General features: G+C 39.3%; 1 protein-coding gene across 1 annotated transcript in view; it reads right to left on the bottom strand.

The window, feature by feature from the left end:
- Nucleotides 1–18,882, bottom strand: part of NAV2 (neuron navigator 2) — a 453,334-nt gene that overhangs the window by 245,264 nt on the left and 189,188 nt on the right. Inside the window, 1 exon segment of the mRNA XM_078148755.1 lies at nucleotides 18,179–18,333. Coding sequence (XP_078004881.1) covers nucleotides 18,179–18,333 — 155 coding nt within the window.

Raw genomic sequence — 18,882 nt, 5'->3', positions numbered from 1 at the left:
AGGGGACAGCACATGTGGAATACTGGGCAAACTTTGAGGCACTCTGTAAGTGCCAATTGTAATCATTACTGGTCTCTTCTGGGCAGCAGGGGCACGAGATCAGAACACGGGGCTACCATACTGAGGACCTTGAAAGATACTGAGCTCTGATGCAAGCAAACACTTTGGGGGCAAGAGGAACACAATGTCCCGTTGCTCTCACCCCATCTTGACCAATAGGGGATGCACATGGTTCTGGCACTTCTCTTTTAAACCTTTTGACCGCAGGAAACCACAGGATCATAGATTTACAGCTGGAAGGAGCCTCTGAAGACACCCAGTCCAATCTCTTTTTTTTATAGTTGCTGAACCAAGGCCTAGACAACTTAAGAGTATTGTTCAAGGTTATATACCTAGTAAGTGTCTGAAGTGGGTCTGGACCCAACCTTCCTGAATCTAAATACAATACTCTAATCTTATGGAAGTGAATGTTGAAAACTAAAAATAAATTAATTAATTATCAAGGAAAAAAAAATACAGTACTCTAACCACTCCACCACTCAAATCTCTACCATACTGGCTTGCAGAGTAGCTGAAGAAAGGAAGACAGATCTTGGGAATCCACTGACATTATACCTGAAACTCCAAGTATTCCTTTGCTCAGCTTTTGCAGGTTTCAGGATTTTGTAGGATCCATGGGTTTTGTAGGATTCTAACTGTTGCGTGATCACAGCTCATAAAAATAAGAAAATAGCCCATCTTTCTAATTAATGGTAATTAAACAATTCTTTGCTCAAACTAAAGTCAGTCAACAAATACTGACTGGGTACCTATTCAGGGCATTGTAAAATTAGCTTGTCCAAACCTTATTATTATCTAATGCTTTCTGGGAAGTCAAATGGCTTAAGTATCTCAAAAGGACAAAGACTTAAGACGGCTTAATATCTAAAAATGCCCAGTTCACATTAGTGAAAAATCTAGAAAAGGAAGTTTTCTTCACAAAGAGCCAGCATGGCTTCATCAAGATCAGGTCATGCCAGACTAACCATGTTTCCTTTTTGGACAGGGTTGCTAGCCTGGTTGATCAGTGAATTGCTAGAGATACAGCTTACTTAAATTTTAACAAAGCGTATTGCGAAGTCTCTTATGCCACTTTTTTTGGTGTGGTTAAGGTGCAGTGATTAAGTACCTAGTAGTGCAAAGCAGTGTGTTAGTTGCAGGGGCCACAAAAGAAACAGCACCCAGCCTCAAGGGGCTAACATTCTGTTCTACGTAGCAACATGCACACAGATAAGCAAATACAACATACAACAAAACAAATGTAGAGTCATTTCATGAGGGAGAAAGTACTAATACCTGGGGGAATCAGGAATGGCATTGTGGAGGTGGCACCTAAGCTGAACCTTGAAAACAGATCTAATTCTAATAGGCAGAAGTGAAAAGGAAGGTTACTCCAGGTATGGAGGAGCACCTGTTTGAAGAAAGAAGCAGAGATAGAATATTGTATTCAGGGAACAGTGGGTCAGTCTATCTGGCTTGGAGAGTGTCTAAAAGGGAGTAATGTGAAATAATACCAAAAAAGAGGTGGGGACCAGATTGTACAGGCTTTCAATGCCAGGCTAACAATTTTTTCTTTTCTTTTCTTTTTTTTCTTTAATCCTAGAGGCAAAAAATATTCCCTGAAGAGTAATATGCTCAGATCTGTGTTTAAGTAATATCAATTTATCAGCTGTGTTAGAATGGTTTGGAGAAGGTAGAGATTGGAAGCCAATTAGAAGGCTCTTGGACTAACCCTGGTAAGAGATGTTAAGCAACACAATTGGGTAGTGGCTGTGCTGCTGGATGATGACGATGATGATGATAGCTAGCGTTTACATGACACTTTAAGATTTGCGAAGTGTTTTACAATTTTTTATCTCACTTGATCCTTATAACAACTCTGTGGGAGAGGTGTTATTATCCCCATTTTACAGATGAAGTACACTGAGGTCGAGAGGTTAATAACTTATCCCAAGGTCACTCAGCTAGTAAGAGATAGGTTATGAACTTGAGTCTTTCTGAATCCAATTCTCATCAGCATGGCTTTATCAAGGATAGGTCAAACCAAATTAATGTCCTTCCTTCCCTCCTTTTTTTTGGGGGGGGAGGGAGCAGGGCAGCAAGACTAATAAGTGAAGGAAAGGATGTGGAGCATGTTGTGGAGGTAGAATCAATAAGACATGGCAACAGATTAGATACAGGGGAGTAAAGGGGATGGAAAAGTCAAGAATGGAACCAAGGTTCGGAACCTAGGTAAGTGAAAGGATGATGGCGCCATCAAAAGAAATAAAGAACCAATGGTAACCAGCTGAACAACCAGATCCAAAGCGTCATAATGAATGGTTCAATACCATCTTGGAGGGAATTCTCTGATGTAATGCCCCAGGAATCTCTGCCTAGCTTTGTGCTATCTAACATTTTTATCAATAACTTAGAAGTGCAGATGGCACATTCATCAACTATGGAAACAATACAAAACTAGAATGGAACATCTAAACACATTGGATGATGGAGTCAGGATCCAAAAATATGTCAAGGAAACAGAACTCTGGACTGAATCTAATAATGTGAATATTGGGGCTGGACCTATAATTTACTGGTATAGTGAAGAAATGAAGGAATTCCCTCTATTAGTGCAATGCAGGTCAGCATCTTCTCTGTGACTTACTGTCTTAGAGAGATAATTAGAGCCCTGAGAGTATAAATGCCTTGCCCAGGATGCACAGCCAGTACTTGTCAGAGGCAGGATGTGAACCCCTATCTCTTAAGCCAGTTCTCAATCCACTACCTCTGGGTGGTTCTTTAAGGTGAAAATTAATAGGGATAAACATTCTACACTTGGGTAAGGACAAACACTGAAACCAAGAGGTTTGGCAAGGACAGGTGACTTGACATCAATTAGTGTGAAAAAGATCTCAGAGTTTTAATGGGTTGCAAATTCAGTAAGTATCAAGAGTATGACATGGTAGTCAAAGAAACTAACATGACTTTGAGATACTTTAACAAAGTCATAGCATTTGAGATTAAGGAGGGGATAGTTTCATTATGCTCTGTCCTGCTCAGACCATATCTGGAGTACCATGTTCAGTTCTAGGCATTACATTTTGTAGGACATTGATAAATGAGAAAGTATCCAAAGGATGGCAGCCAGATTAGCCAAGGGCTTCAAGATCATGCCATAAAAGGATGGCTGAAGAAACTGTGGATGTTTAGCCCTGAGAAGAGAAAATTTATGATGGAGGAGTTTATACAATAGTTATCTTCAAGTATCTGAAGGTATGTCATGTAGAAAGGGGATTAGATTTTTTCTGCTTGACTTCATAGGCAACAACCATCCCAAGTCATAAAGGGACAAATTTAGACTTAATGTAAGAAAAGACTTCCTGGCAGAGCAATCCAACGATAGGACATGTTGCAGAGTGGATTCAAATTTGGGACCTTGTTGGACTAGATTTCCTCTTAGGTCCCTCTGGTTCCGATATTTTATATATATACATACACACATCTATCTATCTATATATCTATCTATATCTATATCTATCTATATCTATATCTATATCTATATTTTTCTATCTATCTATCTATCTATCTATCTATCTATCTATCTATCTATCTATCTATCTATCTATGAAAAAAACTAGGGCCTCCCTAAGTAAAAACTTCCTCTATGGTTGAATTTTACATTAGGCAGTTTTATAAGAATAATAGCTCACATTTCTATAGATTTTTGTGGTTACAAAGCACTTTATATATATGATTGGACCCCATTCAGGGAGAGTCGTCAATGAAGTATCAAAGATACATTCACTTTACAAGGTATGCATGAGAAAGGGCCACTAATAAAATGTTCAGCTTTTAATAAAGAATATTTCCTTCCACAAAATTCCTTTAACCTCTCATTTATACTAGAAGAATGATTTCTTTTTCTTGGGCACTTGCTGCCCCCCTACAGTAAATGTAGGAAATGCATCCTTTGACAAATTAAGCTTCAGAAAGGCCAGATCAACTCAAATATTTCCTACTTTGAGTTCGAATGCACTATGGGGATTGACTCCAAGAGTTTACTTATAACATCAACCTCTTTGACATCACTTTTTTTGAAAGAGTTATTGAAACTCCTGGGTAGAACTAGAGCACTACTTTGCCAAAAAATTTTTTTAAAAGAATCAAAAATCCTCACCTTTCACTGGATTCCCTGATAGCCTAGGAAAATGAATGTGTAAAGGCAACGTCCAATCCCTTAGGTTAATAAAAATCCTTTCTAAAATGTAGTCTTCTTCAGGCCTATCCCGTATGGTAGGCTGTAAACAACCAGAACTTATGTGTGTTCTCAGGAACTTTAGGACTCAAAGGAATGAATTTGCAAGGGTGACATTTTGGGAACAGTGGGGTAAACTGGAGGGCCTTCAGATCATGGCACATACTTCATTATTCCACTTATTTATAAGGCCAGCTCTGAGTATGAGTACTGCATTCCTAATTGCATTTGTTCTACTAAATTGTCTCAAAACATCTTCCTTCCTAACCATGATATCCTATGCCAAAGTCTAAGGTTCTAGGTCTCCAGAGAGAATGTAAGCAGTTTTTACCTACTGAGGTTCCTATCCAGACCAATTCCTTTTTCGTTGGCTTGTTTGTTTTGGGACTGAGCCTATGATTTCATTATGAGGAAATATAAGGAAATTTCCCTTACCAATTCAAGCATCACATATACCTAACCTGTAGTTCATAGTATCGGAGAGTTATTTAGGCAACCAAGAGCTCAAGAGACTTGCCCTGGATCACGGAATCGATCAAGGTCTGAGGCAAGACTCATTCACAGACCTTGACTACAAGGCCAGCTCTTGCTACACCCTGCTGCCCTAATTCCTTCTGAACCATGCAGACTAATGTGTTCTACAGCAAAGAAGGGGAAGTGAAAGCTTGAATCTAGGCAATATATCAGACTTTTGAAAGCTCTGCTTCACAGAGACAGTGAGACTGCCGGCCAAACAACTTGAGTCACAGTGGCTCTAAGTGGCACCTATACCTTTTGCTAAGGTGTAAATCCACCATCTTCCCAATCCACCCAAGTAGCAAACTAGGAAAGTGAGCAGGTAGACACAGCCTCGTGGAAGACCTTTTTCCCCCACTTGTACTTCAGCTAATAGACATTGCTTGTTTCTCGCCACCTTAGAGAACATGCTGTCCACCACTCCCGGCAAACTTAGTCATGCCCATGGATGAGCTTCACGGTCCACTGGTGTCCGTGTAACAGTAAAGGATATAGAGAAAGCACATGACGATCCTTTGTGAAGGAATGCTGCTCTTGTTCAGTCATTTCAGTAGTGTTAGACTCTCCGTGACCCCATTTGGGGTTTTCATATCAGAGATATGGAGTGGAGCTCATACGGATGAAGAAACTGAAGCAAACCCGGAGAAGTGATTTGTTTCAGGCACTAGAAAGAGTCTGAGGCCAGATTTGAACTCAGGAAGAGGAGTCTTCCTGACTCCAGGGCCAGCACTCCATCCACCGAGCCATCTAGCTGAAGGAATCCATGAAAGGATATGAACAAGAGCTGTGCAGCATGAACGAGGGTAGACTGAATGTGGCTGACCCTGCTGGAGGGAGGACCCACATAGAGGACATTGCAGATCTAAAGTATCAAATTAATGACAGGATTCGATCAATATCTATTCTATATATCTAGAAAATAAAGACAAAAATATTCTAACCTTGAGGACTAGGGATTAAACCTGTGATTTCGTCGGTATCAAGCACTATACTGTAGGCAAAGAAACTCCTTCAGCACCTTCTATGTAGCCTAACAGTCTTAAATAGATCCCTAGAGCACTGAGAAGTTAAATGACTTGATAAAGGTCACACAGAAAGTATGTGTCAGAGGACAATCTGTAAAAAGTCATTAAGTAATTATCCTGTCCAATGTGTGTACACGCACATACATGCATACACATGTGTACGCACACAAAGTACATACATGAATGGACATGCGCAATGCACGTGTGTGTACATGCTCACAAGTGTGCATGAGTGTGTATACATGCACACATACACGTAGAAAAGGAGAGAAGTGGGAAGAGAGGCTAGAAGCTCTAGAAGTTATTCAAGACTTGGCCATTGGAGGGCAGCAGAGATTAGGTTTAGCCCATCTCAAATATTTTCGTTTTATTTTTCCAGTTAGTTGTGAATTATTACAGATCATTGATTTTTTAACCCTATTTGACACTTCAGAGAAATAAAGTGATCCATGCTGTTGAACAAGGCAAAGGGTGAGGAGTTCTCTTTTTTTTTTTTTCTTTTGTGAGGGAAACAGACATAGAAGGATAGTCATATTAGCCACACAGGACTTATCATTAGACAACCTTGAGGATAGGGAACCTGCCAATCACAAGAATGGTATGAGTCACTAACTCCCAGGCATGTACTTAGTAATATACACTAAGGGTGTGTTCTCAGAACCAATAAGAATGTAATTTTTGGTCAAACCAATTAGCACAGTAGTTAATTGAGATGATCAGCAGACACCTGTAAGGACCAGATATTACATTTTCATCCTTTGTAGATAAAGTGAGACAATCACTTTGACCCAGAGTTTCAGGCAGGATAATTCTGAGATTAGTCCAGCCAGCATAGGGATGCAGGTCATTCATTACCTGACACTGAGTTGGAGAATGAAGGCTAACATTGGTGAATGGTTTCATTAGAACAGAGCATACAATGCTATCTACCTCTTGACAGAGAGATAATGGACTCAATATGTAGAATAAAACATATATTTTCCAACATGGTCAATCAGTGTGGGAATTTCTTTTACTTGAAAGAGGCATATTTGCTAAAAAGGATTTTTTTTTCTTTTTAGGTGGGAGGGGAAATTGAGGAGGGGTAAGCAATAGGGTTCTGAAAAAATAAAGAAAAGAGGGTCATTTAAGTATTTTTTTTTTAATGTACAGAAGAGAGCTTAAGGAAAATGAAGAAGCAGCATGGACAAGCATAACAGCTTTGAAAGTCATATGCTATATTGATTAGAGAAATGCAAATTAAAAAAAAACTTTGAAGTACCACATCACACCTATCTGATTGGCTAATATGACAGAAAAGGAAAATGATGAGTGTTGGAAAGGATGTGGGAAAATTAGAACACTAATGCACTGTTGGTGGAGTTGTGAACTGATCCAACCATTCTAGAGAACAATTTGGAACTATGCCCAGAGGGAAAATAAATCTATGCATATCCTTTACCCAGCAATACCACTACTAGATCTGCATTCCAAAGAGATTAAAAAATAAGTAAAAGGATCTATTTGTAAAAAATATATATATTTACAGCAGCTTTTAGAGGTGGAAAAGAATTGAAAACTGAGGGGATGCCTATCAATTGGGTAATGGCTGGACAAATTGTAATATATGATTGTAATACAATACTCTCGTGCTATAAGAAATGATGAGCAGGACACTTTCAGAAAAATCTGGGATGACTTACATGAACTGATGCAGAGAGAAGTGAGCAGAACCAGCAGAACACTGTACACAGTAACAGCAATATTGTATGATGGATGATAAACTGTGAATGACAGCTATTGTCAGCAATACAATGACCCCAAATAATTGCAAAGGACTTATGATGAAAAATGCTATCCATCTCCAGACAAAAAACTGATGAGGTCTGTATGTAGATCGATCATGCTGTTTTTCATTTTCTTTATTTTTTCATGATTTTGGGAGGAGTCTGTGTTTTCTTTCACAACATGACTAATATGGAAATATGTTCTGCATGATTGCACATGTATTACCTATATCAAATTGTTTACTATCTCAGGGAGGGAGGAGAAAGAAAGAAAGAGAGAGAGAGAGAGAGAGAGAGAGAGAGAGAGAGAGAGAGAGAGAGAGAGAAAGGAAAAGAGAGAATTTGGAACTCAGATTTAAAAAAATAAATGTTAAAAATGGGTTTCACATGTAATTGAAAAAATGAAATATTCAAAAAATTAATTTACATATAATTGGGAAAAATAAAATATTTTTTAAAAGAGAGTCACATGCTGACCATACTTAAAAGTAAAAGGAAGCTAAATTTAATTGAGATCTGCAATTTCCTTTTTCTGTTTTATGTATATGGAAATACCCATTTTATTTGCATTTTAGACTCAGAATTTAAAAAAAAAAAGGAATAAAAGACTAGAGAGTGTTAGGTGGGAAAGTGTCAAATAAGGACAGAAATGTAGGCTGGAGCCAGATTTTGAAAGGCCTTAAATGCCAAGCAAAAGATTTTATATTTTAATCTACAGGAAAGTGGGAGCCACTGAAGTTCTTTGAGCAGAGAAGTGGCATGGTTACAAGTATGCATGACAAAGATGAATTTTTCAAGGAATATAGAAAGGCATGGAGAGGAAAGGATTAGCTATATGGGGATTCATTAGGAGGCTATTATGATAGTCCAGGTGAGAGGGGGTGAGGGCCTAAAATAGGGTAATAGGAATGGGTAAGATAGAACAGAAATTACAGTGAGGGTAAATTTTACAGGATTTGGCCACAAAATTGAATGGGGAAGAATGGATTTCAAATAAGATTCCCAGGTTTTAAGCCTAGGTGACTGGGAGGATCATTACAGAACAGAGATAGGGAAGTTGGGAGAAGGGGGATGAAGAACTAAGTTAAGAAGTTCTAGGTGTCAGCAGGACATGCAGGTAGGGATGCTCTGTGAGCAGTTAGAAACAGGAGGTGGGAGGTTAGGGTCAGAGATTAGGTATGGGGATATAGACTTGGAAGTCATCTGCACAGAGGTGATATTTGATACCATGGGAAGAAATGAAATCATCAAGGAAAAGAATGTAGAAAAGAATACCTAGTACAAAGCCTTGGGGAATGTGTGCTCTTGGGGGAATGTGAATTAGGAAGGAGCCTGGGTAATAGGAAGACAAAGAGAAAGAGAACCAGGAGAAGGTGGTATCAGGATGTATCCGATACTGCTGAAAGATTAAGGATGAGGACTACGAAAACATCATCGGCTGTGGTAGCTATGAGGTCATTGGCGGCAATGGAGCGAGTATTTTCTGTAGAATGGTGAAAGCAGGACTCAGATGACTAGTCGTTAAAAAGTGAGCAGAGAAAGGGCAGTGACTGTCTTACTTTTGCATTCATCTCCTCACCACTTAGCATAGCTCTGGGCACATAGATACTAAATGAATGCTTGTTGATTGCTAAGAAATTGATTTTGGTAAAGCAGAAGTTCCTAAGTATTAAGCCACTTCAAACTCACACAATTGCAGAGTTCTCTTGAGTCGTTTTTACTGAGCCATAGATTTGACCTTACAATTAAATTCTGTGTTTCTTATAGTCTATGGTTATCTTATAAATTCTGTCTGTTTCACTAGGATGCAAAATGTTATTATCTTTGGTCCTAAGAAAGTTCATGAAACAGTCAAGAAAAATGATTTTAGAGTATGCCAATAATTCTGTAAGTCAGGTGATAAGCCTTCAGGTGCAGAGAATCCCAGTTTGATTTTTGGTTTTTTTTTTATTAAAGGGGCCATCCCTAGAATCACTTCTTAAAGACACCTATTCACTGAATGTGCAATATCTCACTCAAAGTGAGAACCTGAAAAGCTCTTAGCTTAAAAGGACCAGGGTCTCCCATTGCATCTTGGCCCATCTCCAGTTATCCTGATGAATATCTGGCCATTGGACCCAGATGGCTCTGGAGGAGAAAGTGAGGCTGGTGACCTTGCACAGCCGTCCCTCACTCAAATCACAGTCAATTGCAAGTCATGTCATCATCTCCTTGATGTCATGGTCCTCTTCGAGAATGAAGGACAAACACAACAACAACAGAGAAGGGACATTAGAGATACCAAATCATGCAAATAATGACGGAGGGAGGTCATCACATCATTTGATTTTCCTTAATTGTATTTCTTTGTTACAGGGGAGGATTCTGTGAGGTGGGAATGGATAATTGATGTAATTATAATATATATAAACAATAGAATACATCAATAAAACTTCTTAAAAAGATAAAATAAATGTCACTACATTGAATATTCAAAAACCACATTGTAGCTGACATGGGCAAGATGAATGAGAAAAACAACAACAACAACAACCAGAAGCATTTCCCTCACAAAACTGAGCTAAATATCCCTTGGCATTAAAATTTAAATTGTATCTGTCTGACACTTTCCCTTATAAAAGATAGAAGCCTGACAGGTTCTGATGACCACCAAATGGTCGTTTTCTATTCTTGTCATTGGATAGTCAAAAATATATTTCAACTAATTGATGATTTATTTTGGCTTCTGAAGTTTCTGATCTTCCTCTCAATCCCCAAAAGCCATGTAGCAAAAGCCTAGGGAATTGATATTTGAGCCTAAATCTCCAACATGAGCTTCAAAACACAACTACCTTTTTGAAAAGCAAAATCACAGGCTCTTTTTTTTTTTAAACTTGCAAGCAATGATTTCAATGTTAAAAACAGTTGGTTTTGAATATTAAAGAGAATGGGTCTTCTCATTTGAAGACTCTTTCTTAGTGGACTGAAAAAGGAAATGACTACCAAAGGGTACCTAACAACATGATTCTTGTACCTACTGTGTGCAAGGCACTGAGCATCCAAAGATGGAAATGAAACAGGCCTTTACCTCAAAGAGTTTACATTCTAATGGAGGGGACAGAACATACTGAAAATACTGAACCCCTTACTCCAAATGTGCTCTGATGAAGGCAGAGTACAGTGGAAATATTACCTCCCTCTTCTGGACATTATATTTCTCTCTTAACACAGCCTAAAACATAGCTTTGGTAATACCAAACTGCACTGCTGATTGAGCTTTAAATCCACTAAAAACCTCCAAGTATTTGAAAGATGAATTTCTTTTGACTAACTTCTCACCAATCTTGTACTTGTGAAGTTGAATTTTTTTCTGTCCAAGAGGAATACTTTACATCTACCTCCGTTAAATTTCATCTTGGATTTTGCCCAATGTGTTGATCTATTATGATCTTTTGGGATCTTGACATCCAACATGTTAAATATTCTTCCTAGCTTCATGCCATCTATAAATTTCATAAGTATGCAATTTAGAACTTCGGCCAGGTCATTGATTAATTAAAATGTTTAAAATTTCCAGGTCAATCACAAATCACCGGGATACTCCCTCCATTATGGACCTTCCTCTAAGTGGACATTGATCCCATTAATTACTCTTCTTTGGGTCAAGTAAATCAACAAGTTCCACGTCCACATAATTATACTATTTCCCACCATAATTATACCACATTTCTCTATCAAGTGCACAAGGAGCATGAATCCTAAAAAGTTCTTTTTTTAAAGATTCTGAAAAGTATTTTGCAAAAGTCTCCTTTAATTAAGAAAGGCTTCCAAATGAGGCGGATAATTTTGAAAAATTGAAGCAACAAAATAACTAAGTGAAAAAAATTCATGGGCACTAGCTGGAACATCATTAATACATAGCCTGCCATTGCATATTTTCTTTCTCCAAGTACAACTTTCATGGAAGCAGCTTGGTGTGGTGGAGAGAAGCCAGCCTTGAAGACAGAAGGAACTGGATTTGAGTCCCACCTTTGACACTCACTATGACTGGGTAAGTCCTTTAGCCTCTCAGGGCTCTAGGCAACTCCTCTAAGATTATAAACTGCAGAGAAGGTGCTACCTGTATCGGTGGAGGGAATCTCCTCACTGGGGAGTCTCTGTGCCAATTACGTCATGGGTCCAGTTCCCATCCCTGTAGAAGTCTACAAATGGATTATCCTAACTATATTCTGCTTGACAAGGTCAGCGGTGCTGAAGCATACTTTTTGACCAAACTGTTGACTTTTACTTTAGAGCTCTGTTAGGAAAGCAAGATATGAACAAAGCTTTTATGGTTATATCTTCCATTCACTAACTGGGATGAGGAACTTGCTTCTTGAATCACAAAGTGACAAGTTTATAGAGATACTAAATCAATGGCTCAGCTCATTCGGCAGAATGTGTGATACTCCAGATATGACAGTGTTGAAGGCTATAAAACTCTGTCTCCAGCAATGTCTGTCTCTATTCTCCCTTCCATAAAAGGCAGCAGGGATCAAAGAAATGATGAAAGTGACATATGGAAAGAAGACTGGTGTCAGAGAGAAGTCTCAATCTGGATAGATGGAAACTGCCTACTCAATGGAAAAAAAAGAATTCCCTTTGTCATATTTCATAGTAAATAGACAATGCGAAAAAATGAGCCCTTTTAATCAGGTGATTATGTTATTATTTCTGCTTCTTTAAATACCTACCTGATTTGGATAAAAGAATGGAAAGATCACATTATTCAAAAGAAATGATGAAGCCCAGAAGAGAGTCTGTGAATATTTCAGGATAACAGACTCAGTTGTTTAGTTTCTAGGGGATAGTCAGTGTTAATGTGGACACACCCAGAATATGTAAGTATGGAGATGTAGGAAAAATAGAAAACATTCCAAATTTTTCCAAGCATCACAAAACTATGAAGGTCGAAGGGACTTCAGGGGTCATCTGGTCTTAACTGTACATACATGGGGATTCCCGTGACAGCATTCCCAACAAGCGTTTAAGTCCAGCTTTCCCTAAAAGACTTCCAGGGACAGGGAGCCCACTACTTCCTGGGGCTGCCTGTTTGCCTTCTGAACAGCCCTGAAAACAGGAAGATTTTCTTTACACATAACTTCTAACCCTTCCCGTCTTTGTAACTCCCAATCACTGTTCTTAGTTATGTCCTCTGGGGTCGAGTCTAACCTTTTTCCTGTATAATAGTATTTGGAGGCAGGTATTATGTGCCTACAAATCTTTTTAAAAATTTTTTTCCCTTCAGGCTAAACATCTCCAGTTTTTTCAATAAATCCTCATATGATGTGGTCACTAACCCTTCACCATCATCCTGATTACCTTTTGTGGATACTTTCAAGGTTCTCGATATCCTTCATGAATGTGGTGCTTTAGAAGACAGCACATTATTCCCAATGTGGTCAGACCGGGGAAGAGGATGGTTAGGGTTATCACCTTCTTCCTTCAGTATACTAAAGCTCTCAATGTAGCCTAAGCTGACATTAGCTTTTGTGGCTGCCGTGTAAGACCAAGTCACACTACCATCCGTGAAAAATTACAGATCTTTTTCTTAGGAACTATTGTCTAGCCACATTTTCCCCAGTTTGCATTTGTGAAGCTGACTTATTCTTTTATTTATTTATTTATTTTTAGTGTTCAACATTCACTTTTATAAGATTTTGAGCTCTACATTTTTTCTCCCTCCCTTCCCCCTTCCCAAGATGGCAAGCAATCTGTTATAGGATATATATGTACAATCATATTAAACATATTTCCACATTAGTCATGTTGTGAAAAAGGAATCAGAACAAAAGGGAAAAACCACAAGATAGAAAAAAAACCAAAACAAAACAAAAGAGAAAATAGTATGCTTTGATCTGCATTCAGAGTCCATAGTTCTTTCCCTGGATGTGGATAGCATTTTCTATCATGAATCTTTTGGAGTTGTCTTAGATCCTTGCATTGCTGAGAAGAGCTAAGTCTAACAAAGTTGGTCATTGCCCAATGGAAGCTAATTTACTCTTAACCCAAGTATCCTACTTTATTTTTATCTCCACAATTTCCACTTTATTATATTCAACCTATGTCTAAAACCAGCCCCCTACACCGCCCCCTTTTATGTGTTTTCTTCCCTGTTTTACTAGAATGTAAACTCCTTGAGGGAAGGAAGAAAACAATATTTATCAAGTGCCTACTATATGCTAGGGACTGTGCTAAGTGCTTCACAAATATCTCATCTGATCCTCATAACCACCCTGGTGGGGTTCTATTATTAGCCCCATTTTACAGTTAAGGAAACTGAGGCAGAGGTTAAATGACTTGCTTAGGGTCATACAGCCAGGCTACATTCCCCCAGGCCCACCACTTTATCCACTGTACCACCTCACTGTCTCATAAAAGGCAGTAACTGTTTTTCTTTTTGCTTGTATCTGTATCTTCACTGTTTAGCAAGATGCCAGACACTTGGTACATACTTAACAAATGCTTGACTGCCGACTATTTGACGAACATGTCAAGGTCTTTTTTGATCCTGAGTAGCCTTGCCATCTTTGTGTTATCTGCAAATCTGATTGCTAAGTCATAGATCAAAAATGGTTTGTTGAATAGCATATGGCCAAGGATAGATTCCTGGGATGTTCCATTAGGTACTTCCCTCAATTTTGACATTGCTCCTTTAGACTTTAAATTTTGGACATTCAACCAGTTCTGAATCTACCTAATTATACTGCCATGTACACCACATCTCTCCATCTTGCCTACAAGGGCAGCACGAGAAATTTAATCCAAGGCATTGCTGAAAGCTAAGTATAATGTATCTGTAACACTGCCTCAATCCATCAATCTAGGAACCCTATTTTAAAAAAAGAGTTCAGTGACTGGTATTTCCCCCATCTCTGACAACTTTGACTGAGTCTTTAAGCTAATAATTTTTGTCTTGACCAGTTCATCAAAAGCCGTCCTACTGACACACATGTTCAACAGGCCTTATTGTCAAGTCACACAGTGTGGTTGACATTCTGTCCTTAATTCATATCGCAGGAATGAGATTAAAGCCAAATGCAGTTCAAACCACTACAGCAATATCACTTAAATGCATACGACCCACTCTCTCTTCCTTCTATGTATTTGTTCATGTCATTTTTGTGTCCAGAATACACCTTCTCTTCCCGTATTTCCACCTGTTGAAATCCCACCCATCCTTCAAGACTGAACTGAAATCGTACTTCCTCGCCAGAGCCTTTCTGGCTCTAGAATGAGTTGGGTTTTTTTCCCCCCCTTGGTCCTTACCACAACACTTTAGAACGTGTCAGATTCCCTCCCCACAACTAGATTACAAAGCCCTATTAGAACAGGGCCTGTGTCTTATCTATCTTTGTATTTTTCCTGCTGTATAACAAGTACTTCACACGTCATAAGTTCTAAACAGATATCTCTTGAGTTCTAATTAATATCTGCAGGCTTCTTTTTTCAGGGAGAATAAGATCAGACATGTTTCTAAAAATAAAAACACAATTATGGGGTTCAAGAGAAGTTGGTAAATACAGAACTAGACCAGACTTTGGTTTTGTAGAATATGCTTCTTCACAAATTGTTTTAAACTTATGTGGATAATATTTGCTACAAAAGGAAATGAAACCTTTATCAAGGATATTTTATCCCTCTCCAAGCTTGGTTCTTGCAGCTGCTGACATGGCTAAAAATTACCAAGAAGGTCAGAATTATTGGTAAATATGGAACACGTTATGGTGCATCCCTCAGAAAAACGATGAAGAAAATTGAAATTAGCGTATGCCAACTACACTTGCTCTTTCTCTGGCAAAATGAAGAGATGAGCTGGGAGTGTTTGGCATTATGGATCCAGTATGAAAATAGTAGCTGGTGGTGCATGGACCCACAATACCACCCTTGCAGTCATAGTCAAATCTGCCATCAGAAGACAGAAGAAATTGAAAGGCCAATAAAACCGTCCCTTCATCAAATATCTATAGTCCAGAGTTCAACAGTAAATGGGTTAACTTAATGGAATAAATTTTTTAAAAAGATGTGTTACCTACAAAATTTACAATTAACAGTATTCAGTATTGATCTAAGCTACATTAGGTAACATAATAATCAATGAAAAACAATTAAAAGTTGCAGTAACCCTTCTGCTTCTAAAACCTCATCTGTGAACTGATAATATCTTAATTTTACAGAGACAGAAGTAAGCACAACATAAATGGGGGTCTTGACATGCTCGTATTTTTTTTATGCTAAATGAAAAGCATTTGAGAAAGGAGCCCTGTTAATAAAAGGCTTTGACCACTAGGAGCTTCAGCTGATTCTCCATTGCTGAATTCCTTGCCTTAGCTATATAGCCATATGGCTGGCTTCTATCTAAAGCACTTAGACCTAGCTCTCTACCAGTGTGCCAGAGTCCACTGCTATTGGCACCTGGATAGCCCTGCCTCAACATCTGCCAGCATTTACCTACCAGCTGTTTACCACTTACACTAACCAAAGCATACACCAGATACCTTTTCATAGGATGAGGAGTCATAATCTTGCCATACCACTTGTGTGGATCTAATCATCTATGTTGGATCCCAAGACACTATTTCCAGCCCACTAATTTGGAACCCATTAGCAGCTACCTAAACCCTCCTGTTTATGGGGAATTCCTGGATATGGAAATTTGGCCTTGCTCAATGGGAACCATCTAGTTCCTCTCAACTGTAGCTTGTATAGGCTTTTCAACTTGGATTTTGCATTTGCTTCCACACTGTGGTCTTAGAGTCACTGTGCACACTTCCAAGGAGTAGCTGACCTGCTGACTGTGTGACCCCTTGTGTGCACAAAATCCTGCCACAGCCAGAATTCTCACACCTTGTCAGACTCCGGATGCTGGCTCTTTGTAATCTCTTAAATCTTCTAACATGCTAGTAACTAATCTTGGCACATCTGAAGGCGAGAGGGAGGTTTTCATAACCACAGATGGAAAATGGCAAGGGTGGGGTAGGCTTGCTAAAAGATCTACTTTGTTATTGAAAAGAACACAGCAGCCTGATACTCTAGGTCCTGAACAATCTGGCCCCACCCAGACTTTCCAGTCTTATCTCAGAATCCTCCCTTTCACTGGCACTAGGCTCCACTGAAAGTGGTCCAGCCTCCATCTTACCTCTGTCTTTGCTCACGCCTTCCTCTTTGCTTGAAAATCTTTTGAAATGCTCTCCCCTTCTCTCCCCACGTAGAAATCTGCTCAGTTTCTTTAAGGCTCAAGTTAAAAGCCTTCCTTGATTTTCCTCCCTTCTCTGCTCCTCACCCCACCACCATTCCTTAAGCAATAATGCTTCTCCTCTTCAATCTCAGAGTACTTAGCTTAGAATTCTCATGCACACTTAGCATGCAATAGTTTTTGTGCATTCAATATAACTGACTAGTGAGGAAGGCAGAGACCTAGTCTTATTTCATCTTTGTATTTCCCTAGCACTTTGTACAATATTCTCTGCATATAGTAGGAGCTAAATAAATGCTTATTGAATTCAAGAGAGAAAAAAAGAGCACCAAAAAGTAGAGAGGGAGGTTCCCAATAACCATCTATACAATGAAGGGTCCAGGGCCTGAGAGAAATCATGAAGATTTACAGGCTTGTTGGGATGTACCAAGTGGGTCTTTCGAATCTCTGTGCACATACTCTCTCTCTTGCCACATATATAAAATATGTTTATATATACATACGCATATACAAATATACATATATATATATATATATATATATATATAATCAAGAAATATTGAACCATAAAAGGATGTGGGTGTCAAACTCTCACCTCAGTTATTAAATTAATTCATATGGCAATACAGAAATTGAGAAATCATCATAATTTATATTTGAGACAGAATTACCATCAAATACAGAGACCCAAACACTTTAAATGAAAACAGATGAATTATTCTGGAAACACTAGAACAAATAAGTACCTGCTTTCAATACACACACACACACACACACACACACACACACACACACACACACACACACACACATACTCTATTCATACCTCACACCTCTTCTTTTCCCTACATCCTGGGAATACAGTGAAGCCTGAATCAATGGCTTTCCTGAGAAGAAGCTCCTGTGAGTTAAAGACAAGTCCATAGGGAGCTGGAAAATGATGGTCCCCTTAGGGTTAGGCCAGTGGTGGCAAAGGCTAAGGATGATGAAGCAGGGGAATTTCTTAAACATGGGGACCTCCTGAAGCCAACTGGGTCCAGATCCAACTCACTGGGAAAGGTACCCCCTGGAGCTCAGCTGTGTAGAGCTTCCACATGGCTAAGAAGGTGAGCATCTTATAAGAGGTGAACTAAGTGGGCTGCCTGCCTTGCCCCAAGGAAAGCAAAGGAGACAGTGACCTGCTGAGAGAATCAGATACAACCCCACGCCTTTGACATCATTTTTACTTCTGGGAATAACATTTCAGACAATTCGGTGTCTCAGATTTCCCCCCCCCCCCAGATTTATTCCTTTTAAAGCTTTTCCCTGGCTTGTAAACCCTTCACCTCATAGGTTTAGAGCAAAGGGAAACAACTGCCAATCCCCCAAGAAGATGACTTACCTTGCTCATTGTTTGGCGGTAGGGGCGGGGAGTTAACAGGCTTGGATTTGTCATAGTTGTTAAAGCTCTGGCTGCGCCGGTTGTTGGCACTAAGAGACCCACGAGTTTTGGCTTCGCTGCCTGCAGCTGATACCCTCGCGGTAGGACCTGGGAGTCTGAAATGGAAAAATCAACAGGTGACTAATTTGGTCTGGCGAAGGAAGGGGAGGAGAGAGGTAGCTTAGGAGAGAGGGCTGCAACCATGCAGGAGCTAAGAACAAGAGAGCATCCAGGCTAACTGGGTCCGGAGAAGTTTAAAATCAAAGGCAAACCACAGCAAGTATTTAGGAACAATTACAGCAATTGATGGGAAGCTCTTTGAGGGCAGTGACAGTTTCATTTTTGGTCTCTGTATCTCTACTACCTAGCACAGAGACTGGAACATCCTAATGCTTGTTGAAGAATGAACCGATGCCCGGACATAAACTTTGAGCGGCTTTACTTTTTAGAAAAGCATTTAGGAGTTTTTTCTCTGAAAAAAGAAGCAGTGCTTAAAATATGAAGTTCAAAGAACCTCAGAATCAGAGTTGATCGGAAAGGATGCCCCCAACCTGTACTTGCACAAGAATCCCTTCTACATCATTATCATCTTTGATCAGAAAGCCCCAGTGAGGGGGGTCCCGCTACCTTGCAATGCAGCCCAGCCTGCATTGGGGTAAATGTAG

This window comes from Phascolarctos cinereus, unplaced genomic scaffold (genome assembly GCF_003287225.1).
Source record: "Phascolarctos cinereus isolate Bilbo 61053 unplaced genomic scaffold, phaCin_HiC Scaffold_9;HRSCAF=440, whole genome shotgun sequence".
Lineage (NCBI taxonomy): Eukaryota > Metazoa > Chordata > Mammalia > Diprotodontia > Phascolarctidae > Phascolarctos > Phascolarctos cinereus.
This window is presented reverse-complemented; position numbering and strand designations above follow the sequence as displayed.